This window comes from Ceratotherium simum, chromosome 9 (genome assembly GCF_057802395.1).
Source record: "Ceratotherium simum simum isolate JZ-2026a chromosome 9, ASM5780239v1, whole genome shotgun sequence".
NCBI lineage: Eukaryota > Metazoa > Chordata > Mammalia > Perissodactyla > Rhinocerotidae > Ceratotherium > Ceratotherium simum.
The window spans coordinates 82,094,553-82,121,008 of record NC_141908.1 but is presented as its reverse complement, the minus strand read 5'-3'; the positions used below and the strand labels follow the sequence as shown (position 1 = coordinate 82,121,008).

General features: G+C 45.7%; 2 protein-coding genes across 6 annotated transcripts in view; one reads left to right on the top strand and one right to left on the bottom strand.

The window, feature by feature from the left end:
* Nucleotides 1-9,507, bottom strand: part of FASTKD2 (FASTK mitochondrial RNA regulator 2) — a 31,531-nt gene extending 22,024 nt beyond the window's left edge. Inside the window, exons 1-8 of one of the 3 annotated variants that reach the window (XM_087435706.1) lie at nt 9,292-9,507; nt 8,738-8,848; nt 7,801-8,621; nt 4,158-4,261; nt 3,341-3,449; nt 2,928-3,051; nt 2,524-2,663; nt 927-1,099 (exon numbers count right to left, since the gene is read on the bottom strand). In XM_087435706.1, coding sequence (XP_087291832.1) covers nt 927-1,099; nt 2,524-2,663; nt 2,928-3,051; nt 3,341-3,449; nt 4,158-4,261; nt 7,801-8,523 — 1,373 coding nt within the window. In that variant the 5' untranslated portion in view covers nt 8,524-8,621; nt 8,738-8,848; nt 9,292-9,507. Of the gene's footprint in view, nt 1-926; nt 1,100-2,523; nt 2,664-2,927; nt 3,052-3,340; nt 3,450-4,157; nt 4,262-7,800; nt 8,622-8,737; nt 8,849-9,256 lie in introns of all 3 variants that reach the window. The other 2 variants (XM_087435705.1, XM_087435703.1) reach the window with 2 other exon arrangements.
* MDH1B (malate dehydrogenase 1B) overlaps nt 8,842-26,456 on the top strand; it is a 30,101-nt gene continuing 12,486 nt past the window's right edge. For 2 of the 3 annotated variants that reach the window (XM_087435708.1, XM_014784627.2), the window contains exons 1-7: nt 8,842-9,664; nt 13,794-13,906; nt 17,333-17,467; nt 17,665-17,807; nt 19,254-19,750; nt 23,583-23,724; nt 25,283-25,446. In XM_087435708.1, coding sequence (XP_087291834.1) covers nt 9,643-9,664; nt 13,794-13,906; nt 17,333-17,467; nt 17,665-17,807; nt 19,254-19,750; nt 23,583-23,724; nt 25,283-25,446 — 1,216 coding nt within the window. In that variant the 5' untranslated portion in view covers nt 8,842-9,642. The other variant, XM_087435707.1, reaches the window with a different exon arrangement.

Below are 26,456 nucleotides of genomic sequence, written 5' to 3'. Positions count from 1 at the left end.
GAGGATAAACCACAGGGACAAAAAGCAGCTGGAGTCAAGTCACTTGATGGCAAAGGGACGGCCAGTGAATCTTGCCACTGAGACCCTCAGAACTGCCCCAGTTTGTTCCTCCAAGGCCTCTGTGGAGGAGGCCTAATGAGAAATTTTTTTTTCAATCTAACAATTTTTTTTAACCTAACAATTACTGTGTGCCAGGCACTGTTTTAAGAACCTGACCTAGGTCAACTCATTTAATCCTCGTAACAACCCAATGTTATTAGAAATGACTCATTTCTTATCCCCACTTTAATAGAGGAAGAAAGTAAGGCACAGATAAGTAACTTAAAAAAGTTAAGTAGCTAATGAATGACACAGCTGGGATCCAAACCTAAGCAAGACATCTCCAGAGCCCAGGCTTCTCATCACTCTCTAACCAAGGACATCAGATGTGCATTTGTGGTCTTTACTGAACACTGACTGACCTAGAGAGGAAGAAAAGATGTTCCGAGTGGGAAGCAGAGGTACGAAAGAGCCTAGCACATGTGAGGAATTGCTGCATTTAATAGCAGAAATGCACAGTGGTGGTTAAAAATGAAAAGAATAGCAAGCAGTAGTTTGGGACCAAATGCATAGTTGGGGTGAAAACTGAACTATGAACTCAGGACCTGAGGGAACAAGCTGGGAGAGTCTGAAATGAAGACTCCTACACTGAATTAACAAATATATCATAAGAACAAAGAAACAAACAAGACAAAGAATAGCAAAAATAAAACACAATGAAATTCTGTTTAGCTTCATAAATAAGGAATACTATGTTTTCGGTCTTGACATGGAGATGGCCATGGATGTGTTCACCTGTAGTAATCCACTGAGCTTATGATGACTTGTAATCTTTTCTATAAGTATGCTATGTGGCAATAAAAAAGGAAAAAAGAACAAGTACATACTCTTGGTTCTGACGTTTGCAGAAGTGGTTGAGAGAAGAATACACATGCAGAATGGAGACAACGTTTTTCACGTTCAGGAAGCCAGGCTCATCTACTACGTTTTTCATGAACAAGTCCATCAGGCCAGGATGTCGGAAGCCAAGGTTTTCAAATAAAATGAGGAGGAGGAGAACCTTAAAAAAAAAGTGAATTGAGGGAAAACTTTTTAATAATTACAGAATGATAGAAGTAATTCTTTAGATCTCAAAAAATTTAAACAGCAATAGAATTGTCCTGATTGAGAGAATATTCCATAAAAAGGAACAATTATCTTGTCCTCACAAAATCTGTTCCAGTAATTCTTGAATCAGGTATTAAGTTAATACGTGACTTTTCATAAGCTGAGAACCAGGGCATACAATGGTTTCCATATTTCCATTTCATTTAAAAATAAATCCTTTCCAGGGCCAGCCTGATGGCATAGCGGTTAAGTTCGTGCACTCCACTTCAGCGGTCCAGGGTTCGCAGGTACGAATCCCAGGCTCGGACCTACGCACTGCTTATCAAGCCATGCTGTGGCAGCGTCCCACATAAAGTAGAGGAAGATGGGTACGGATGTTAGCCCAGGGCTAATCTTCCTCAGCAAAAAGAGGAGGATTGGCAACAGATGTTAGCTCAGGGCTAATCTTCCTCAAAAAAATAAATAAAACAAAAAAAATAAAAATAAATAAATCCTTTCCTACATGCTTTTCAGACAACGGATCTGAAAACTACTTTAAATATACCTTCTCTGAGCTTTTCCAAAACGACCGACTCAATTTTAAACTGCTCCCCTTTCCAAACCCAGACACGTCATAGATTCTAATATATCAGAGAGAACTCAAAAATTTCTATATTCCATAGAAATTTCTATATATGAGAAGAAAGATGAAATACTATGACTAAATTAAAATTCCTGGCTCTCCTCTCATTTCCTTTTTGGTCCTTCTCATAATTAGTACTTCCCTTTCCAAAATCAACCTCCATGGCAAACTCAATATTTACCTTACCCTTCAAAGTAAACCGAACCTAGTGATCTAACACAGTTACCACTACTTCACTGCAACAAGAAGTTTTTACCAGCTGCTTTTAGATGTTTACATACTAACACAGCCCCTGAATTTAAAGGCTCTTACTCTGGAGGAAACAAGCAAACTTTCCATAAATAGAAAATAGACACGATCACTAAGTAACGACATTTAATTCTTCAAAAAGCATAACCTTGTCACATCACCCACCCATCTTTAGTATTCTAAATCTAACAAAGAAAAAGGAGAAAGAAACAATCCTAATTATTCAGAGTACCATACAACCTTTTGAAAAAACAAACAGAAGAGCAAACTTTGGACACTATAATTTTTATTTCACATAGAAAGATGGTCAAAAGGTTGAAAAGTATAGTACAGGTAACTCCCCGACAGAAATGATAAGGAGCTAATGTCTCAAAAGTCAATTTAGTACCTGAATATTTTGGTATCTTAACTGCTATAAAGCTATAGAGAAATACTTCGAATGCTAAATGAATTAATATGCTTCTGAAAAGTTTCTGAGGCTTATTCTAAACTGCTAACGCACTTACTTGTTTCAACTTCCAGATGTCAAATGTTGTAGCCACATAATCTGCTATTCCCTTGAAAAGATCTAAATTACGGTACCGGAGGTCTCTGCAAGACTGCAATATGTTGATCAATACTTTAAGAGGACACCCATGGATATTACCTTTAAGAATGAGTTAGACAAACAAAAATTACCAGGTGGTTTTGAATTAAGATCCAAGATACTCTATACTCAATACTATTGTTTCTTTAGGAAAAAACAGCAATGTATTTTGTTAAAAAACTAAAGGCAAAAATAAAATCTAAGATCTAACCATATCATCAGATATTTTTCATATAACAGCAAAGTTTTTAAAACAAGCAAAACAAACATAGTCCAGAACAGTAGGTCAGACGCTAAAAATCATGTAAGAAAAGTTCCCCTTACCTAAGACCATCCTGCTGCATTCATTCAGAAGTACCACGGAACGGTGATTCATGGCGGCCAGCACCTCAAACATGCGCTGGCTATTTAAAAAAGAAAATCTGTCTAATTCCCTCAAGGCTTTCATCTAAAGAAAACAAATTTAATTTATCATTTGTGGAAAAATAAATGAAACTTTTATTTTTAAATAAAAAGGATAAAGTTCAAGCAAAATAACTCAAACAGATATACAGATGAAATATATATATATTTATATAGACAGATAAATATTCATCTACTGCTATTATCTCACTTCAGCAAAGTTAAACCCAAAAGCACAACAATGCCCTCCTAAAAAACTGACTTCAGGAAGTGACAGCAGGTCACAAGGAGCATTTTTTTCAAATCTCACCACTAGAGAAAATTCAGGTCTTTACCTCCAGCTTCCTTTTAAGAGTAACTGGTGCATCTTTTCCAACACATTTCATCACAGCTTGTAATGTAAAGACACGTTCTATTTTCCAAACTTGCTGATCAACTAGTATCCTGTAATCAAACACAATAAATACCACAATCCTAGAATCTTAACCAGAAGAGAAATCTTAAAAGTCATTTGGCCCAGCTTCTACTTCTACACAAAGAATAGGAAGCCCATAGAAATGATCTACCTGCCCAACTGAGGAAGTAGTCAGTGAAAGATCCGGGACCCGTCTACCACTATTTCCTCTGACACTATTCTGCCATCTTTATGAATGAACAAATTGTATCAGGAGATTACAGTAAGACATCTCAAAGCATAGTCAATGAAAAAGGGAATTAAATATTATTCTCACTTACCTAAGACATTACAACAGTTGCATCAATTTCATAAATTATAAAACTCAATTATAAACTATATAAATTACAAAACTTTTCAAGCCAGGCCAGTGTCATGTAAGCTCCACACGGTGCACAAATAACCATTATGAACTGAATACACGTCACTTCTCCCCCAGCCCACATCAGAACGACATTTTAAGGTCAATTTAGATTTCAAAGTCACCCACAGCTTTTATGGCGGACCCTAAAAGAAGCATTATTTCCAGATTTACCTAATCCAGAGTCGGGATTCTAAGTTTAATAAGGTATTAAAGATTATAACTTCCAACAAAGTCTCCCTCCACCCAAAACAAGCAGCTCAGCTTGCATTTTGGGTTTTGAGATGAGATATGAGGAACAGAGCATGCCACATGAAGAAAGCACACAAGCTCTCACCGCAATCCTGCATGAAGAGCGTCCACATTCTTGCATGGCTCCATGGTTTGTAGAACAGTTGACAAAACTGAAAGACATTTCTCATCACACTCATTGATACGCTCCTATTGAAACATAATTACAGAAACACTACAGGTGATGAGCCATAGTTGACTGGTTCACCCAAGCAAAACCACTGAACCAAGGCTTTCAGTTAAAGGATTAAGTATGGAACCAATAACTCATACAGAGTCAGTCCACAATAAACAGCATCTTTGGGAAATAAAATGTCATATGTAGTGAATTTTCCAAATAACCAATACACACTTCTACGCATCAATACTTTTTACATTTACCATTATCACTGAAAATCCATTTGACATTGATTATATTCCTCTGCTTCTGAAATAACTTTGTGTGTGTGTGTGTGTGTGTGTGTGTGTGTGTGAGGAAAATCAGCCCTGAGCTACCATCCGTTGCCAATCCTCTTTTTTTGCTGAGGAAGATTGGCCCTGGGCTAACATCTGTGCCCATCTTCCTCTACTTTATACGGGATGCCACCACAGCATGGCTTGACAAGCGGTGCGTTGGTGCGCACCCGGGATCCGAACCTGCGAACCCTGGGCCCCCAAAGTGGAGCACACACTTAACCGCTTGTGCCACTGGGCTGCCCCCCTGAAATCTTTTATCAAACATAATTTCTACCTCTTCTTAGGATTCAAGGTCATCATGAAGACAACAAGTGCAGCAATATAAAAGGCACTCAGGCACACAGGGCAGCTTGCCCTGAAGACCCTCAGACAGCTGCACCCTCATAATTTCTCTGCATCCCTTCCTGGGTGTCAAACTCTAACATCAGCTGTGAACCTTCTGATCCACATCTGCTGTCACATGTTACCACCACTATCTGGGTCTCAAGGGGAGCCCCAGGTCCCAGATCCTTCTTCCAGGTCCCTTGGTTTAGGGTACTAATTCAGATGCCAGAAATGGCAGTGGGCATAATTTGGAAAGTGAACAGCAACAACGCAGCTTACCGAGAGCTCTACAATTGAATCACAACTAGTCCATACACCTCACAAGAGTAGCTGTGATTGCATCTGAGGAAACAGGCCGAAGAGGAAGGCGCTTTTGCTACAATTACATGACTAACAAGGCACAGAGTTTCAAGTCAGAACCAGATAATGATGAGAAATGGATAAGGCTGGAAGAAGAAAAAGTCTCATTCCCATGGGAGGGTTTCCGTAATAATTTACAAGATTCCATCCATATCTGCTGTGAAAGGAAAGACCATGTGGCCCTGTGTTTGAATGGCAAACTCACTGATGACATCCTGACCTTTCACCTCTAGCTAGAGCCTTTACAACATTCCAACAGCTCAGGGGGACAATCAAACACACAGATATCGGGACTCCAAATATCCACTGCTCAGGCCTCACCGATGCAGGAGCTATGCTGATGTGAGTACCGGTCCAAAATCTAGTCAGAGCACCCCTGACCAAGTAAAGTGACTTACTGTTCTCACTTTTTAATAACTATATAGGGAACACAGTCTACCAAATAAACATGGATATTGTGTGGTTTAAACACACACACACACACACACAAAATAAAAATCAGTTCTTGGTTGAGGACTTATGGAAATCACAGTCATGTAAAAAGTTAATGTTAAAACTTCTCTTATACCTATGAACCCAATTCTTGAATTCTATAGTAGGACAGGATACATATCAGATCATCCTCAGGAAATTCCTGTCTTTTTAAAAATTATTTAATTATGATATCATTGAGTTTAGAAGTCTGAGGTGTCCACTCTTAAAAGGCAAATAATTACTTTAATGAGCTATCTTTTCCTCATCATATCTGGTGTCATTTCAGTGACATCAAACAGGACACTGACTCCCTTGTTCGAAACTAAAAGTGGCTCCTTCACCCAACGTTATCCTTCTTCCAATGCATTTTCCACTCATACAGTGATCTAAAAACACAAACTCTGAGCATGTTGACCCTTTGCTTAAAATACTTTAGTGGATCCCCACTGCCTATAGAATAAATCCAAACTCCTTAGCCAGGCAGAAAAGGCTTTGATTTGGCCCCTTTTTTTTTCCAGCCTCATGTCTTGCCACTACACCCTAAACCCCTCCTCCTTGAACACCACAAACACAACTTCCTCCCCACTCCCTCACACACAACCCCAACATTCTGTACTTCAGCCACACAGAACTACTTTCAGCTCCCCAAACTTGCCAACTTTCACTCTGGGATGTACATGCAACCTTCTCTGCTTGAAACACCATCCCCTTGGCTATCGATTCTCTCACAAACTGCTGGTCATTCCTTGGATTCAGCTTAGACATCATCTCCCACTGGGCTTGACCCCTAGTTCTGCCATGGACTAGGTGCTGTTCCTTCACTCAGCAAGTATTTATCAAGAACCTACAAACGGTGACATTAACAGTTATGTGACCTTGGGCAAGTTACTTAACCTAAGCCTAAACTTCCTAATCATTACTAAGATGAGAGTAACAACACCTATTTTAAAAGGCTAAACTGAGGATTACAGGATTCAAACTCTGCATATATCTCTGCGTCAAACACTAACCCTGTATCCTCCTCCCTGTCTCCTCTTCCCATCATGAAGGTCTTCTCCTGACTAGGTGGGAAGCCCATTACACACTCTCATAACACTCTATACTTTCAGGGGCCGCCCAGTGGCCTAGTGGTTAAGTTCACGTGCTCTACTTCGGAGGTCCGAGGTGCACGGTTTGGATTCCTGGGATGGACCTATACACGGCTCATCAAGCCATGCTGTGGCGGCGCCCCACATACAAAATGGAGGAAGACTGGCACAGATGTTAGCTCAGTGACAATTTTCCTCAAGTAAAAAGAGAAGGATTGGCAACAGATATTAACTCAGGGCCAATATTTTTCTTTCATTGCCCTGAAAGCTCTATGTGGCCATTATTTTGTTCACAATTGTATTCCCTTATGCTCAGCAGTGCCTATAATATAGAAAATGCATAACTCATTAAAGGAATGTTGCTTATTTTTGCAATTGCATACAAAATATCTACCTTCCCCTCTAGACTATAAGGGCAGTAATCATGTCTTCTATATCTTTATATCCCCAATGACAAGTGCAGTAACTGATACACAGTTGACACCCAGTAACTGTTTACTACACAAATAAACGAATCCACTGGCTGTGTGACTTTAGCCAAGTTACTTAAAGTCACTAAGTCTGTTTCCTCATCTGCAAAACTGAGGTAACATCAACCTCACAGGGCTGTTGAGAGGATTAAACAAGATTATGAAAGTCAAAGGTGGAGGTAGTCAACAAACGTTCGTTCCCTTCCCTTCTCTCCTTCCTTCACCTACCCAATCTTTCCTTGTATATTTTGTCTCTCTCATTTTAGCTTATTACTTACTATTTTCAACTCTGGAGAAGAAAAATGGGGCAAGCTTTCATAAATTTCCATTGTAAAAGGAAGGAACGACCTAGCTCACTTAAGGTCTTCAAACCATATATATGCAAAAACAAATACACAGGACACTATCACTCCACTGACAGTCTCTTCCAAGGAGGCTACATCTCTTTGCCCTCACTCTTTCAAGATACCCTACACCAAACCAAGTAAAAGGCTGTTAAGTCTCCCTTTGTTTTTACCTGGACCACTCTCAGCAAAGTCTGTACCAGCAGAGTGTTCTGAGGAATTCCAAGCTTCACCACAGCATGAAGACTGAACAGCAGGTGGTCACAGTGCATGATCTTGGCTTCTCTCATCACTTGTTCACACAGCTGTTCAAACGCTGGGTGGTTAAACATCAGTTGTTTTTCAAAGTACCTCTGGTCATTGGACATCCTTTTGGCAATTGTCCACATTGCTGAGAAATAGTTACTACTAGGAAATGTAGGTGCTTTGGAAAATGTATCCAACACATCACTCAGAGAATTACACTCCTGAGACAGTTTTCTAGAGTTGACAGGGGTTGGTTTTGTTTCCTTGGTGAGAACATCTTCACTGGAGGCCTCATGATGAAAGTCTGTCTTCTTCAACTCATTATCAGAGTCAAGGGAGTGTTTAGAGTCAAAAGACAGTCTTCTAGGACAAAGCACTCTGTCAAGGGTAAGCACTGTCACAGTCCTTACGCCCTTTGTTTGAAAGTCATCTCCTGATTTAAAAATTAAGGCATTCTGAAAGAGACATCTAACAGACGCTTGCAGTCTATTATCAAAGTTATTTAAGAGAAGGTTTCTTGGGTTCCAGTTTGAATAAGCAATTTTTGGTCTGCAAAATCCCAAAGGACACAGCCTCACAGTTCTGCTGGTTGGAACTAAAGTACTGAATTGCCAGAGGTTCCACAAAAATGAACCTGTTCTGTTACTCATTTTGCTATCCACTGAAACACCGCCAAACGGCTTTCAAGTTGTCAATATGACACAAACGTGGCTTCTACGAGTGAAAGAGAACACATGCCGTCGTCTTCCTGTGGGGGAAGCGGTTAGGAAAGGAATAAAAATCAAAGCAAAACTTTTACTTAAAGAAAGGAAATGCGTTTAACAGAGACTAAACTGGGAACCCACGGAGACATTCAAGATTTACCTGAAAACGGTAAAACTACTGCACCAGTGAGGGCGTCCTCCACTTCTGCCACAACGTGCACACGGCCTCAAAGGAGCAGGTTACGCCGCAAGTTGCCGTTGTATAAAGGAGCTTAAAAAGGAAAAAAAAAGAAGGGGATTTTTGGTTGAAAAGTGTTCCCACAGAGCTCCTCCGCAGAAACGGATTCTAGCATCGCCTTGGAGACGTGTTCAAGGAAAATTAAGGGTTTAACGTCGATGGAGACTTTCTAACACGAGGATTTCGCACCGGCTGAACCCGGACGATGAAGAACAGGGACTTGGACAAGGAGACCGGCTCAGGAGAGGCGGCAGCAAACTAAGGCGACGCCGGCCTGTGCCCGCGCCGGGAGGGAGACAACCGCCAGCGTCCCTGGGTCTCCACAGCGCCAGGAGCCCGTCCTTCCGGAGCGGGGCCCCCGGTACCACGCCACCTCCCTAAACCAACGCCAGCAACTCCCGGGACCGGACCCCGGAAAGCAAGGAGTCTAAGAGGCAGTACCGCCAAGGCTCCGCCTGTGCCCGTCCTCCACTCACTCTAGGCCGGGACCCCGTGGTTACCAGCAGGCGCCGCCATGACAGCGTCCCCGCAGCTGCGCGTATCGCGAGATCGTACGGATCCTTCATAGGTCAAAAAGCCTACGTTCGCCGCGGGTGGAGAAGGGCTGTTTCAGAGAGGAGAGAGCCCACCTAAGAGGGTGACTCGTTTTCGTAGCTGCAGGGATAGGAACGGGGCAGACCGCAGAGGTTTTAAATGCAACGTATGATCATGTATCCCCACACTGGGCGCCGCTGGGCTCAGCCTCAGTGCGCCTGCGCCAGCCCTCCGCGGCGGGGTTGCTAGGAAACCGCGGTCCCGGCGGCGGCGGCGGCGGCGGCGGCGTCCCCATGGCCAAGTTCGTGCTCGCGGGTGAGTGGCCGCGCCCGCTCGCCGCCCGCGCACTGCCCCTGGTCCCGTGCTGGCGACTCGGGCCCCTGTGTGGGCCACCGCAGGCTTGCCGAAGCGTTCACTGCGCAGTGACCGTCTGCCAGGCTGCGGACAGGGGGTACGGTGGGGGAGAGACGTCCCTGCCCTCCAGGAGCTTCCAGTCTCGGGGGTACAGGAGCATGTGAACAAGCAGTTTTGCTCCGGTGTGATTAATGCAATGAAGGAAACGTGCACAGGGATCCGGGAGGTGTTACAGGGCTGCTCTGTGAAGGTTTGGGAGAGGGAGGCCATTCTAGATAAAGGCGCAGAGCCTAGAAGTCTCACGGCCTAACGGAGGAGCTGGAGACGGAGGAACGGGCTGGAACGGGAGCCTGAGCCAGATCCTTGCGCCTCAAGTGCACTGAGTAAAGGTGTTGAACTGTGTCTTGAAAGCAATGAGGAGTCACTGACAAATTTTAAGCCGGAGAGTATCCTTATTGGGCTTGCGTTTTAGGAAGCCCACCTTGTCAGCAATGGAGGGGAAGGATTGGAAATGCGACTGGCATCCAGAACGCCACTGAAGAGGCTTTTACTGCAACGGGCTATTTATTGCACTTGCCTCCTTCCCTTCTCAGCAAGTTTCTTAAAAGAGTAGACTGCTCTTCTGTCTGCAGGTCCTCTTTCCACTCTGTCTGGCTTCTACTTCTGCCTTCTTACAGAAACGGCCCTCACCGGAGTCACCAAGGACTCACAGAAGCTGTCCAGTCCTGTCTTATTTGACCTCTTTGATGCATTAACACAATTAACATCTCCCATCTGCCTGAAGATCCATTTCCTTTGCTTCTTTATTCATTCAGAAGAATATTTTTGAGCACTGACTGTGCTAGGAAGACAGACAAAGAATGTTGCGTTTGTGGCAGGGGCCGGGCAGGGTTCTATAGGAGCAGTGGCCGTGGCGGGGGACCTTATTTAGTCAGGCAAGGCTTCCCAGAGCGAGTGATGTTTAAGCAGAGACCTGACAAGTGAGAAAGAGTTGGCTAGTGAAAAGGAGGTAGGAAGGAGGAGAGTGATTGGGCAGGGGGGCTGTGGCTGCAGTGAGGAGAGCTGGTTTGGTGATGGTTGAGAGTCTACAATAAGCAGGAAGTGGAAAGGTTTAGTAGGATTGGAGCAAAGAGTACAAGGAAGAGCATTTCGTAGGCTGAGGCCAGAGTCAAATGATGGAGATTCTCGTGAGCCATGTTCAGTCCTTTAAACTTTGGTATCCAAAGTACATGGAAGGTTTTTGGAAGGAGAGAACATAATTGAATTCGCATTTTATCTGAGCGTTATCTCTGCAGTGTGGGAAGAGGAAGAGTGGATGCCAAGAGCCCTGTTAGGTGCATAGTCCGGGAAGGAGATAATGGAGGCCTGGCCTAGGATCGCAGGCAATGGAAATGGAAAGAAGTGAGTGGGCTGGAGAGACATTAGTAAGGCAGAATCTATAGAACTAGATGTCTGGTTGGGTGGAGGAATGCAATTAAGGGAGAAGAAAGAGTTAAAATTATTCCCGAACAATGGTGTGGATAACTGGATAGATGAAGAGTCATTGGAAAAAAAGCAGAAGAGTAGGCTAATTCTCTGGATGCTGTTACTACTCTTAGATAACGGGATAGATGGACATAAAGAACATAAAAGAAGGAGCAGATTTAGTGAGGGAGTGATGGCGAAATCTGCCACAGACGTGCTGAGTGCCTATGAGACATGCAGAAGGAAATGAAAAACTGCAGGAGGGTGTAGACATCTAGATAAGGAGGCAGGTCTGAACTGCAGAAAGAGATTGCTGCTGGAAACCAAGGGAGTGAAGGAGATTGGCCAGGAAGAATGTGTAGGGTATAAAGATAAGATGCCTTGCAGAATGCTGACCTCTTAGGGGATTGATAAAGGAAAGGAAAGAATACTGGAAGAGTGCTGAAGATACTCTCACCACAGCGGGCGTTTCCAGACGGAGAAGGGGACAAGTGCTGCCAAGGGGCAACAAGAAGAGGATCAAAACGTATCCATTGGATTTAGTGACGTTGAGGTCCTTGGTGACCTTCTAGAGAGTTGTGGGAAAAACCAGATTGCAAGGGATGAGAGATTATGGAAGTGAAGAACTGGGGAGGCAAATGTAAAGAATGCTTTCAAATTTTAATAGAAAGGGCAGGTGGAAGGCAATAGCTAGAGGGGGACATCAGCTTTTTGTTGTTCAGAACAGGAAAAACTTAATTTTAACTTAAGTGTATTTCAACATGATGGAAAAGGGCCATTAGAAACAGAGAGGAGGCGCTGGAAAGAGAGGATAAGCAATTGAGCAGAATTGATGGCAGTTCTGAAGGCAGCAGAGGGTGGTATTCAGAGCATAAGTGGTGAGCTTAGACCTGGACAGGAGGTGGGGTCCCTCTTCCACTGAATAGGAGAAAGAAGGAAAGATGAGCCCAAATGCACACAGGCTTGTAGGTGTGATGGCCTAGATCACACCTGGGGCTGGGGATTTCCTGACTGATGCCTTTTTGAATGATTTGCTTTCGTTTTTGTAAAGTAGAAAGCAAGGTTATCTCTTATCTTCTGATAGTGGGGAAAAATATTGGAGAAAAGGAAGAGTTTTGAAGGAAGTAGACGAAGTTTGAGAGAGTAATTGTGGAGAACAGAGGAGAGTGCTGCTCTGGGAGGCAGGTGTCTCCAGACAGAGTTGAGGGCCATTGCGGTTGGTGACCTTGAGTTTGTGATGGCACCTCCCTGCTTGGCTCTGCCACGTTTCTCCAGGGGTGCCTCGCAGAGGAGACCAGGCACAGAAAAGGCAGGTGATTGGGTTCATCCAGGGTGAGAGGCTTTTACCAGGCTGATTTGCCAGAAGCACAGTGGGACGAGATAATTTAAGAAGTGAGTCAGAGAGTGTTCTGAATTGGTGAACCATGGATTTGCACTAGATGGGGTGCTGATAGACAGGGGGATAAGAGGGTTGACGAATCAGAAGTCGCTGTGAGGTGGAGAACTGGTGGTTGGGAGTAACTGGGCAGGACTGCTGCAGAGAGGCCGCCGCACTGGGCCCTGCCCCTCCTGCTGTCAAGACACCCAGGCCCGCCCACTGCAGTGGCTTTAACCGCCTGTGTGGAGGTGGCTGCAAAATCTGCATCTTAAGGCCTTACGTGGGGCCTGCACTTCAGACTTACAGGTGCAGCCACCTGCTGGTCATATCCATGTAGATATGACCACTTGTCATACCTAGTCCAATCGCACTTGTCTGTAATTAAACTTCTCACCCATGGTTTCTAGTAAGTTCAGGATCACCTACCCAAGCCAGGAAAGAGAAGTTATCCCAGACTCCTCTCTCCCTCTGTTTCCCCTTCCCCCATACTCCCTGCACACGTGTCAGGTCCACACATGTCAGATCCACACGTGTCAAATCCACATGATTTACCACGTTCCCGTTCCCCCATACTCCCTGCACATGTGTCAGATCCACACGTGTCAGATCTGCATGATTTGCCACCTGTCCTCCCATGCTCCTTGCACATGTGTCAGGTCCACCTGTGTCAGATCTACGTGATTTACCGCCTCTCCTTCTCCCATACTCTCTGCACATATGTCAGGTCCAGAAGTGATTTTACCCCCTTCCCCATACTCCCTGTACACATGTCAGGTCCACACGTGTCAGATACACATGATTTACCACCTCTCCTTCCCCCATACTCCCTGCACACGTGTGGAGTCCACACGTCAGATCCACACATGATTTTACCACTGCTCCTCACTTCACACTTGCCCTTTAGTGGCTACTGATAAGTAGTCCAGTATTAGTAGTTCAGGCTCCCTCAGGAGCGTGGCAGCCCCCCAGAGGAAGTGAGGGCTAGCATAGCTCTGGAGGTGAGCAAATATTCAGTAGGCTTTTTCCTTTCCACATTTTATCAAGATTCTGACCTCCTATGAAATTTGTTTTATTTTTACCAATATAATGAAAATCAAAAGTTATGTGGTGGCAGTTTATACTATAACTGTATGTTATAAAATATAACAAAACTGTATGATTAGTTTTGTAATTATATGGCATATACTTATAACTACATGATAATTTCTGTGTGATGAAAGAAAACGTTGCTAATTTGAACTCTTTTAGGTAGAGCAGATTGCCAATATTATGCTAAAGCAGAACTTCTGGCAGACTATTTACAAAAGAACCTTCCTGATTTTCGGATGCATAAAATTACGCAGCATCCTCATGTTTGGGAGGTAAGAAGCCTTTACAGTTGTTAAACTCAACACACGCATAAAAATTTTTTCTAATTTGATTAAATATTACCTCGTGTATCAGAAGACTTCCAGTAATGAATGTTCACGTACTCCTGACATTTTAACACTAGTAAAATAAATCCTTTACTTATCAGTCTAAAACATTTGCATATTTTTTCCTGATACCTAGTAGAACAAATGAGCCCCTAACGATAAGTAGAATAATTTGGCTGTGTTTTCCCCAAGATCCAGGTAGCTTAGATTGCACTTTCTAACTTCATTCTCCTCCATATTGGTTTCTAGTGACATGAGGGACCTATTTATTTGAAATACCCTCCTATGGGTCTGTGTTTCCCCAGAACCAGACTGAGCTGGAGATTTGGGTGAAGGAGTTTCCTTTACTGGGGAGTGCTCTTGCAAGCAGCATCCTGAGAAGGATGAGGGCAACAGGATTGGGCAGCGGGAGAAGAACTGCCATACAGCTGCAGCGAGGGCCCAGCTGGCCCTACAGGGAACTCTGAAGCCAGGATGGCCCTTCAGAGATACCCCAAATACAGGCAAGGGGGCTGGGCTTTTGTACTCCCACAGCTAACAGTCACTGGGTGCAGGCTGCCCCCGGGGAAGGGACTTAACCTTGGGAAAGGGAGCTTTCTTGCGCTGAGGTCAGTTCTGGAGGGAGACGCAATGCTGACCCCTCAGCAGCCAGTACCCCTGGTGGCAGAGGACACAAGTGCCTTGGTCATGCAGGGGGTGTGGACCACACATGACAGGACCTGCTACATCTGTGCCTTTCGGATCCACACGCTCCTGTCGTTAGTTCGCACCACCTGGGGACAGCTCTCCCAGGATTCTGAATGGCATCTCCCCCTGGGGAAACCTTCCAGAAGGAGGTTGGTCCGTAACCGATCACCTCCACTGCGTGTCGTTTCAGGGCCATCAGTGACACTCATCACCTCTCTACTGTCCGTCACAGAGTCCCTCACCCCTGCTGCTCAGGTGACTTAGTAGCTGTGGTGACCTACACTTGTATCCTTGGGGGTCGGATCCCCAGTCACCACTCCCTTTTCAGGATGTGACTGCTGCACTTGTCCACATACTGTCAAACTTGGGCGAGGTATTACGGCAGATGCCCCAGTGGATCGCCTAGACTCCAGGCTTCCTTCCTGCCTCATTGGGTGGTAGCTATCCTGCGTGCTGCTCATGGGGCCAATTACCCTCCAGGGTGGTGACTCCCGTCCTGCCTGCTGGTCTCCTGGCACAGGAGCTCAGAGTGACCGAGTGGCAGCCATAGCTTAAAGTTGAATGGGACTCTTCCTGATAGAAGCGCCCCCCACCCCTGGGGTTTAGAAACTCCAGACCCACAGAGTCTAGGGTAAAGGGGATTTGGAAGTACAAATTCCCCACATACTCACTGGGAGTAATGGTAAGCAGGGTCACTCTTAATTCCACCCTTGGTTCCTGGATTCGCATATCCTACCTATAGAGGGCAAAACACTATATTGATTTATGGTGTAAATTGCATCCTGAAGGGCGTCCCCTGCTTTCAAGGTATCAGTCTTCCAGCTGGTGCCTGCACCTTCAGTGGGGATTTCCATCCCTCTATCAGGCTGCTAGGTGGTGCCATGTATGGTAGGGCCAGTGGACCCCTAGTTACATGCCCAACACTGCGCAGCCTTTACGGTGGGTCTCTTGGTTCAAAATGATGTTCCGCAGGATCCCCTGTTGGTAAGTTAAACTTTTTGTAAGCTCTTGGACAGGCTGCTGGCCTGCCCTAGAGGCAGGAGGGGCAGTTCTTCGCCCAGAATACATGTTGACTCAAATCAAGATGAGTCGCTGCCCTGTCCGAAGAGGAGGGGTCCAGTGTCATCAACTTGCCACCAAGAGGGATAGTGCCGTTATCAGGGGGTCAGCGTTGGTCTCTGTTGCCAGCACATGGTCCATTTAGTGGCTGCAATGACCAGATCAGCTTTGGTGAGTGTAGTTCCTGCTCTAGGGCCACTGCATAACCTCTCTTTGGTGACCCCATGGTGCCTCCAGCTGTTTAAGTGATCTTGCTGCTGAATTGTTGAGCTCTTCTTTCACAGTAGATATTCTCTGGTGGGCACTGCCCCCAGCCTCTTTTATTTCAAGATTCTATCACCCCTGTTGCCAGGGAGTTCAGCTCTGGAACAACCCTGCCCCGGAATGAACAGCCACACTGGGCTTCTCCCCAGTGAGTTCCTGATCACCTGAGTGACTGTGGTGTCCTTCAGGCCCTTCTGGAGATCAGAGTTGACTAGCAGGTCTCCAGCCCTCCACAGTAGCGTATCCGCTGAAGCATGCCCATTTCTCTAAGCTTTTTGATCCCTTCCTCCGCTGTCTTCTATGGCAGTTCTGGCATTTCTATTTTGTTTCCTGTGAGCCATCACTTTCTCCAAGCTCCGGAGAGCTATCCTTGCACGTGTCATCACTCTCTTCTGAGGTCCTTGCAGGGTGATCGCTCTTGAACTGCAGAAGAGTGATTCCTATTGATAAGTTCTACCTCGTCCAACTTTATGTTCCGCTCTGGATTCAGCACCCTCAGGTCCAGTCCTCCACATATTTCCCCAGCCCCTGCCAGGACAGCAGCATGCCCTGCTTGGGGCTGCAGGTCCTTTGGGGTGGAGTCCCTTCCTCCATAGGCCCAGCACTTCACTGGTCAGGCTGTGTTGTGACCGGAGGGACGATGGTGGAATCCTCACAGCAGCACTGTTTACTTTCAGGCAGGGTAAAGGCAGAGAGTCTTCAACATCAGCAAGGGAAGTTTGTGTCTAAGAGTTTATTTGTAAGATAGCCCCATTACACACACCTCCAAAGACGAGAGGGCTGTCACGGACTTTACCGCTGAGGATGTTGCTCTGTCTCTGCTCAGCTCTTGTCATGGGGAGGCTGGTCTACACAAACCAGATAATGATGATTTAAACTGTTTCTAATAAATATTATCAGAAATCCCCAGATAACTTTTAGCTTATTAATTCAGTCTGAATGGTATAAATTATACCCACATATTTGGAAAGCAGTATCAAATTTGTATAGCCCTAAGACTGGAAACATTTCACATCAAAGAACAAGGGGAAACTCAGTTGAATTTTTTTGAAATCGGTTGAGTTGGAAGACTTGGCTTCTCTTTAAGCTGACCCCTTGCACTCCAGGTCTCCTCAGCAACGAGGGCAACTTTCAATACCTGTATTTGGTCAGTGCATTTGGAGAATATTCTTTCTTATTTGATTAATTTGTTACCTAACTCATTACTCTTTTCTATATTTATGATTTATACTTCAAGCTATCTAAATTTTATTATATATACTCAGTGGTAGGAAAAAACAAGCTGTGTTTGAATTCTAAAGTATTGAATTGAATTTCGAGGCAAATTCAATGTGTGGCTTCTCTTGGAATATCATTCAATAGGAGTGGCTGAAACATTTGTGTGAAAAGAATAAGTGGAGTCACAAAACCTCCCCCATCATCTGGAGAGAGCTGCTGGATCGTGGAGGAAAGGGCTTGCTTTTGGGGGGCTACAATGAGTTCCTGGAGCATGCCCAGGTATGTAAACTAAGTGGATTTATCTCTTCAAAACATCATTCTGTCACATTATTTTCTCTTTTCAAATGTCTTGCTTTCTAAAGTATTCTCAGCTCTCTTTTTCTTCTATTCTGGCTTTAAACAAGAACTTTCCATTGTAGCCGTTGTCAGCTAACTATCTGTTCTCTCATGTCGACTTTTTCTTTCCCAATATTTAGCTTTACTACGGTGTCACCTCCAGCATGACGACTGAGCTGATGAAGACAATTGCCCAAGAGAACCTGGAGACACACATGGAAAAGGAGCTGGAGGGAGAAGCCCTGAAAGGTCTCCTCAGCCCCCTGCAGGTCTGGATCACCAGGTGCGACAGTCAACCCGGGACTGTGAGATTGGCTTCTTCTATTGAGAAAGGACAATGATGTGAGATTAATTCCATGATGGGAGAATATCTGAATGTCAGTGTTGAGAGGTGTATGTATCTATATGTATGTGTATAGATACATGGACATATGCGGCTATAGACATATGCATCCCCCAATACAGCCCGTGTATGAGTTCTAGCTCATATATAGATTTAATATGTATGTGTGTATATGAGCGACTTGACAGCGAAGATATTTGCTTAGGGAACTCCGTCTCCAGCTCTAGGCCCCTCATCTGCGTCTCTCTTGCTGTCTGCTGCTCTCGTTCTTGCTCTGTACCCTGCTGTCCTCCCTCCCCGCCCCCATCTCACTGACTGTTGTCCTCTCCCTCTCCCCACCTGCCAGAGCTGGCCTCCTCCGCTCTTCCTACCTCACTCATTCTCTGTGATCCTGCCCCTCACTCCCCCTCCTCCTTACTCTTCCTCCTCCTCATGTTTGTCCCTCGTTGCTCTCGGTCTTGGGCACACACGGTGTTTGTGGTCGCTGTGTCTCTCTGTCTCTGCACTCTCTCCCTCTCCTTGTCTCTCTCTGCCTCCCCTTCCCACTCCCCACGCCTCCGTCTGTCTCTCACCTGCCCTTCTCACTACAGTGCATGGATCCTAGTAGAGATACTCATTGGAAAAGTTATTTGTTATTATGACATATTTCAAACACAGACAAGAGTTGAGAATGGTGTAATAAACATACAGGAACCTAACACCTAGATTTATTAAATATTACATCTGCTTTCAATATTTTTTAAAGGATTAAAAAGGTGCAGATAATGTTGAAACCCCCATTGTACCCCTCCCCAGACCCCCTGTGAAAACCAAAAACTCCCAGATGCATTTCCAACCCCCTCGGGGGTCACTACAGCTCTTGCTGATGGCCCAGCTAGAGCGTACCCAGCCACTTGCTGCGCTGTGGGCACAGACACCTGATCCCTGATACCTGCCTGTGTTGATCCTAGCTTGCTTGTGAGGAAACTGGTCCTTTCCAAAAACTGTCATGACTTCACAGATCAGGGTATAAAATAGAAAAGAGCTATGGTTAAATTAAATTTGTTATTTCTTTATCTTTTGAAGAGAAAATGTAAACATGTAATTAGAGTAATATGACACAGTTCTTTTAAATTTTGCTTTCTGCATGTTCTATTTTATTTGAAAAGCCTTATAAACAGGTACATTTCTTATTTGGGGGTTGATTTCAGATGGCCAGAGCAAAGGGTTAGTAGTGAGAATTTTTTTGTTCTGTTTTTGATTTCTAGCCTGTCTAGGCAGACGTGTATGCCTATTTAAGAGGTTAATCACCCTATTAATGCACATGCAGAAGTATCTATTAGGAATAAAGGCTTAAAAGGGGCAAAAGATTTAACCATTCGTAATCCGGCGTTGCATTTTTATTAGTGCGTCTGCGCCTGCCTGCTACAACCTCATTCCCATCTTGACCAGCGGGGAAGTGTTTGGAACACATACGGAAATTAGCATAACTCTATTTGACCAAAAGGAGGCAGAAGAAAATCTCAACATGCTCATGTCAGAGATTCGGGACCTGGTGTCTCCCTTCCTCCGGAGCGTCTCCGTCTGCACCAGGGTGGAGGAGGCCTTCCTCCAGGCGCATGTGGTCATCGTCCTGGACGACAGCACCGACAAGGAGGTGCACAGCCTGGAAGACTGCATCCGCAGCAGGGTCCCTCTGTGCCGGCTCTACGGATACCTGATGGAGAAGAACGCCCACGAGTCTGTCCGAGTCATCGTGGGAGGAAAGACCTTTGTCAATCTTAAAACGGTTCTGCTCACGAGATATGCCCCCCACATCGCACACAACGTTGTCGCTGTGGCGCTGGGGGTGGAGGGCCAGGCCAAAGCCGCGCTGGCCAGGAAACTGGGCACCACGCCTTCATGTGAGTGAGCTCCGTTTCTGTCTCTGCTCCTGTTTTTACAGTGTGATTTCAGGGCAGCCAGGAGAACACTGTCCCTCTAGGATTGTTCTGGGCATCTGGGATAGAAAGAAGGAAGCAGGTACAAGGAACCTCTTATTATGTGGTTTGACTGCTGTGCAAACATTTTTCTTTTGTTTTTTACTACTGGCTTTCAGGACTATCTGACTTTGTCCATCATTATAAAGGTTAATAAACAAATATTTAATAGAATAAGATTTACATTTTTCAAGTAATAAGTTGAAGCCTAATATTCCACTTTTTTCATGATACTAGTCAACTAAGGTAATAGTGTTTTCAAAAAAATGCTCAGGGCTGTGTTAAAGTGGCCCCACCCCACGTCCCAGCTGTGTGACCTCAGGCAGTCACTTACCCCTGCTGTGCCTTAGTTTCCTCATCTGTAAGATGAGGATGTTAATAGCACCTGCCTCCTGGAATTGATGTGAGGGTTCACTGAAATAATCTTTCTAAAGGGCTTGGAAGAGCACCTGGCACATGGTGAACGTTTGCAAGGATGTTAAACTTGTCAATGGGATTCTGATAGCAGAGCGATCTCTGCTCCTGTTGGTCTTTGAACTGGTAGACGTCGGAATCACACGAGGATGAGACTGGATCAGAGAGTGGACTGTTGTATTTAAAAAGGGAGTGTTGGGGCTGGCCCGGTGGCGTAGCAGTTAAGTGCACACACTCCTCTTCGACGGCCCAAGGTTCACAGGTTCTGACCTCGGGCGTGGACCGACACACAGCTTGTCAAGCCATGCTGTGGCGGCGTCCCATATAAAGTAGAGGAAGATGGGCACAGATGTTAGCCCAGGGCCGGTCTTCCTCAGCAAAAAAGAGGAGGATTGGCAATGGATGCTAGCTCAGGGCTAATCTTCCTCACCAAAAAAAAAGGGAGTGTTGTATTTAAAAATATTTCTCATATTCGACCAATTTTAGCTGTTGTGCCCTTGGAGGGAGCAGGCGCAGCGGCACCCATTGAGAACGCCGGGAGGCACAGCTACTCGCTCACGCCAAGTTGAAGACAGTGAGATGTGAGCCTAGAGTGCTCTCCCTCGGGCTGTAAAGGACTTCGGTGAGCCCCTGACACCTTATAGCAAGAGCTGCATTATCCATTTCTTTACAGTGAAGCCCTGGAAGCAACCCCTGGTGGTCTTGCCTATAGATCTTTGGCGTCTGACCCCCAGGGTCAGTGCATTCCTCACCCGAATTGATACCAAAATTAGTCAATAGGAAAGGAAAACATTTTCTAACCATTTTCTCCCTGTTGTCAGCCTTGTGTGTATATGTGTAGACACTGATTTATCACAGAAGATCTATGATATGCTGATGGAAGTGTCAGGAAGAGGCAGTGTTAGAAAATTTAAAACAAGGTGGGGGGCGGGGGCTTCCAACCAGAGAGCTGCTCTCTTGTGGATCTGGTGGTGCCATAAATTCTACACCCTGCTGGACTCAAAGCCAATAAGCATGAGAGGCAGAAAAGAGAAAAATGGAGAAAGTTGGGAAAAGGAAAGAGAGACATTAGGGGGACAATAGTCAAAGTAGAATTGTCGGTGGGGCAACAAGGAGAAACTCAGGAACCGCAAAGACAGAGCTGAGCAAAATGATGTGAAATAGAAAAACCATCAGGGAGAGTCACTCGGGGAAGATTCCAGGTGTCAAGAGGGTAGCAAACCTTTTCAGGATACCCCTGCGTTCAGTGCCCACATAACCCTGTTTCTCAGCCCACGTGTATTGGCTTAGCTGGGAGAAAGTCCACTCAAAGTGACTAAAGTCAGACAGAGCTTTTTGTCACGTAAGTGGACAGAGCAGGAGACAGTCAGTTCCTGTCGCAGGCCTAGCTGGACGCTGGGCCCACGTGACGTCAGGATGGGCTGTGCTCTCTCGGTCAGTCTCTCAGCTGGGCTGTCCTCAATATTGGTTGGATTATCAAGGAGGCAAGATGGCCACCAGCAGCCCCAGACTCATACATTCATGGCTCAGCTACCCCAGTAGAAAGAGGGCTTTCTCTCTGAATTCTTTGTACAAAAGTAGCAGGATAGTGTCGTTGGCTGGACGTGAACCCGTGATCTCCAAGTCAGTCATCGTGGCTGGGAATCTGGAGTCTGGGTCTCCTGCCTGTTGACAGACCTGAGGGGTGAAGACAGCCCCGCCCAAACCATAGGGACTGAAACTGGGGAGCGGTAGTTAGTTAAAGAGAAACCAGAATGCTGTTGAAGAAAAATGTAGGGAGAGATGCTGGGAGGAAAAGACTGCTGACGTCCACTGTAATTTCTCTAGCATAATTCAGGGCATTTGAAGCTATAAAGGGCCTTAAAGCTGAAAAGAAAAATGAGAACCAGTGAGAGTAAAAGCCTTCTTTAGACTTTGGGAAGAAAGCCTACCATATCCTTCCTTCGGGGTGGAGGACTTTTTTCCCCATATGGAATCCCATGAGCTCCAAACGGGACCACCCCCTTCCCTTCCCTCCTATAACATGCAGCTAACAGACGGCCCACGTGCACATCATGGCTATCAGGGGGTTGGGTGATGGAGGGAGCATCAGCTGTTCCTACTTCATGAGTCATTTTGATGAGAGAGAATCTCAGGAGGGTGGTATACACTGATAGTTGACCACCTAAGAACCATTTCCCACTGTCTTCTCCCCCTAGCCTGTCTCTCACTATAGAATTCAAAAAGACACTCATGTTCTCAGCTTCTCTTGCAGCTGAGAGTGGCCGATTTCACTCCCTGAAAAGAGAAAAGGCAAAAGAGGAAGCTTTGTCCCATTCTTTTCCCTACTGCCTGCCTTTTAACATAACTGTGTGAGAGTGTGATACTTGGAGCTGCTGCAGCTGTTTTAGGACCATGAGGGGAAGGCAAAGAAACTACTGCCTTTGAGCTGCTGGCAAGCACCAGTGTCACTGCCTGCCTTGACTTGCTGTTACCTGAGAAAAGTAAATTCCTTCTACTTAAGCCGAGTCAGTAGGATATTCTGTTACTTGAAGCCAACAGCCATCTCACCTCATAAAGGACAACAGGAAAGATTTTAATCTTCACAATAGGAAGTAGTGTGGCCTTATAAGGGAGTTAAGTTTTTAAGCAAATAAGTTAATAAATGAATCAATAAAATTACTTATTTTCACAATATTGCTAGAAAATCCACAAGGATAAAATCATATTAAATACCAGTCCCTGTTTCTCTCGAAGCCCACCCTATGTTTTCTTTGAGATAGGTGTCACTTTGCACAGTGGCTGTTTCCCCCCAACCCCCTCTGCCCCAGAGTGTTTCGAGGACCAGGCTGGTCTGTTTCCTCCTAAGCCTGTAAGTGCCCCACGTACCCAAGCTGGTTCAGTAACTGTTTGTGAAGACGTTCCTCAGGGTCCTCTTGTTACAACACCCTCATTCTGCAGGAAACGAAACCCACCCGGGAACTATGTGATTTGCCCGGATTTCTATTCCAGTCTAGAGTCAAGGCTCCTTGTCAGAATCAAAGCAAATCAAACCCATCTTCATGGCAGGCAGAGCGATGGCCGTAGGGCCAGCACGGTGGTGTCATTGTCGCCGCAGTTTCAGGAGCGTTCAGTGTTCCTCGCTTCCCTCACGTGCCCACACCACTCGTGGAGCATTATTGGGGACCAGCCCTGACAAGTAAGGAGACGGTCCGCATCGTGGGCACGTTTTTACGGCATAAACTTAGACCTGGTTTATAGCAACAGGACTGACCCTAAATCAAACACTCACAGGAAGCAGGCTGCAGCGATCTTTTATATTAACCTTCCTTATTATGCTAATTCTTATTTCTTTTCTTCACAGCCATCAAAGACGTGATCATTTGGGGGAATATTAGTGGAAATAACTACGTTGATCTGAGAAAAGCCAAGGTTTACAGACATGAGAGTGCCATTTGGGGCCCTCCGCACTATTCACGCCCTGTCTTAAGCTTGATTTTTGATAGGTACAGTACATTTTTAGGTGAAGTATACTAACAATGTTGAATAGATGTCTAATTGTTGTTATAATCTTTTAAATGATCTTAGAAATCTTTGTACAAAAATAACTTGTTGTTCATACTCATCTTTGTTTATGTCTCTATTGAAGAAACAGAAAATTCCATAGAATTTTGGCTATACAGTCCCCGCCCCAGTTGATTTGGTTTTGAAATTATGAATCTTTATGTTCAGATTATCCTTAAAGTGGCTCACCTGTTCCATTAAAGTTATCCCTAATGCAAGCATACATAGGGCAAATCTTATGTAATGTGGAGACAGAGATAAGTGGCCAAGTTGAAATTAGTTGAAACGTTTTTGAGAATAAGGAGTTACGATGGTGAGCAGCCCAGGCTGTGCTGGGTGTTCTGTCCCAGGAGGGGCAGAATCGGAGTGGAGAGGAGCACAGTCTTCAGAACCAAGCCACCTGGGTTGGAATTCTCACGGAGCCACTTACCGGCTGTGTGACTTTAGAGAAGTTACTTGACCTCTCTGTGTCGCAGCTTTTTCATCTGCAGAGTGGAAATGGTAGCAGTATAGGCCTTATTGGGTGGTTGGGAAGATTAAATGGATTATACAGCAAAGGGCTCAGAACTGTGCCAGCCATCCACACCACCGATCTGCGGGGGCAGAGGAGGAGGGGAGGAGCGCCTTTGAGGCTTGTTTCTAAACTTGGCAGCACTTCCCCGGTTTTAGCGTTTCTTCCCGTTGCCCCTTCCCTTTCTGCCCTTGCTCAGACCTCAGGAACTTCATCCGTGCCTGGAGATTGTGTGTCCCTGGTTCCCCCTTGTGGAGTGTGGCCCCTCTGTGTCCACCGCCTGGTGGGGCCGGGCTGTCCTGGAGCCATGGTGCTGGCTCAGAGGGCAGCCAGTTAGCGCTGTGTCCAGGGGGACTGTCCCAAGTCTAAACTTCTGATGATAAAAACTTGATCATTTCCCAAGTTCTCAATGTGACTCGTTCAACGTTTTATGATATTATTTTCTTAAATGAAGGACACCACTGGTTCCGAGATGACGTCAACATAGATTCTTTGTGATGAAGGTCCCCGTCCTCGCAGCCTGTGACCGCTGCTCCGTGTTCCACGTGTACATCATCATGTTTGTTTTGTTTTGTTTTGTTTTGCTGAGGAAGACTGGCCCTGGGCTAACATCTGTGCCCGTCTTCCTCTACTTTATATGGGACACCGCCACAGCATGGCTTAACAAGCGGTGCGTCGGTGTGTGCCCGGGATCCGGGCCTGCGAACCCCGGGCTGCCATAGCGGAGCACGCGCACTTACCCACTGCGCCACCGGGCGGCCCCAACATCATCCTGTTTTTAGTTTGGAACTTTGGGACTCCTGTCTGCTGTTTCGTTACTTTTCAGTTGGCTCTTTGTGGGACTGAGGAAGCTGGAAGATGGGGCTCAGGGAGTCCCCTTCTGCTTTGTGGAGGGGATTTCTGGTGCTTGGATCCACCGACCCAGGGACCACTCTTTTTCCTTTCCATTCCTTCCTCCCTTGTAAAACTGTGTCTTCCTGTCCTTGTAGTGAGTGGGTAAACGGAGAATTTGTGGCGACTCTGAAAAAGCTGACGGCCACAGGAGAGCAATTTGGAGCCATCTTAGCTGCACATAGCATAGCCACGATGCTAAAATACTGGTACCACGGCTCTCCGCCCGGGGAGATCGTGTCTCTAGGAGTATTGAGTGAAGGTAAATCTGGGTGTTCCTCTCGTAATATTTAAAAACCTCCATGTGTGTATGCCATGTGCTCGTGCTTCTGTGTCCCCACCTGCTACCTCTCAACATGGTCTGTAGGCTGTTTGGATTTTCACAGTTCCGTAATCATTCATTCACTCATGCATTCATTCAGTTATCCATTCAGAAGTTCAACAATATTTTGAGTGAACGCATGGGATCACACATGGGGATTAGACCTGGCCTTTGCCTTCGGCAGAGTAAAGGAGAACCAGATACATAAACAAAATAGTTCCGGTAACTTTTTCTCACTGTATCCCAGCTGAGGAAGGGAAAGCAAGGTCAATTTTAGGTGGGCAGCCGGAAGAATCAGGGCAGGCTTCATAGAGGAGGTGACACTCCGGGAAGCCTTCAAATCTGAGTAGCGTTTACCTGGCAGACAGGTGTGGGAGGAACATCTGGGCACAGGAGCCACGGGGCAGAGACACGGGGGCACATCAGGACCCAGATAATAGGGCTCCAGGCAGCAGCAGGAATGTGGCGGCTGGCTTTCCGTTCACACATACTGTGTATGCGTTTTTACAGCCTGACTGTTTTAATCTGCTAAAAACCATTCAGAGGACTTGTGCCATTTTTGAAACACAGGAAAGAAAGAATAGCTGCTGGTCTGTGTTCCATAGGTTGTGTCTGAAGCTTCTCTTCCCTCATGCTTTACCTTCTCCCTGTGCAAGCCTCGCTCCCAACCTTCGCTCCCAACCCTTTGGCCTGGGCCTCTCTGCCAGATCTGGCCTGCGAAACATTGGCACACGGATGTCCTGCTGTCACTTCAAACCAGTGTACACAAGCTGGGCTCACTGTCTCCCTGCCCCAGTCTGACCCACCTCCTGTATTCCTTGTGTTATTAGTTCCAGTGACCATGGGGCAGCTCCAGGAAATCTCCCAGACCCCGAGGTCGGCAGTGACCTGTCTCTCCTCGTACTCACACAGCTCCTATTCCTCCATCAGGGAGCAGGGCACTGGCTGCC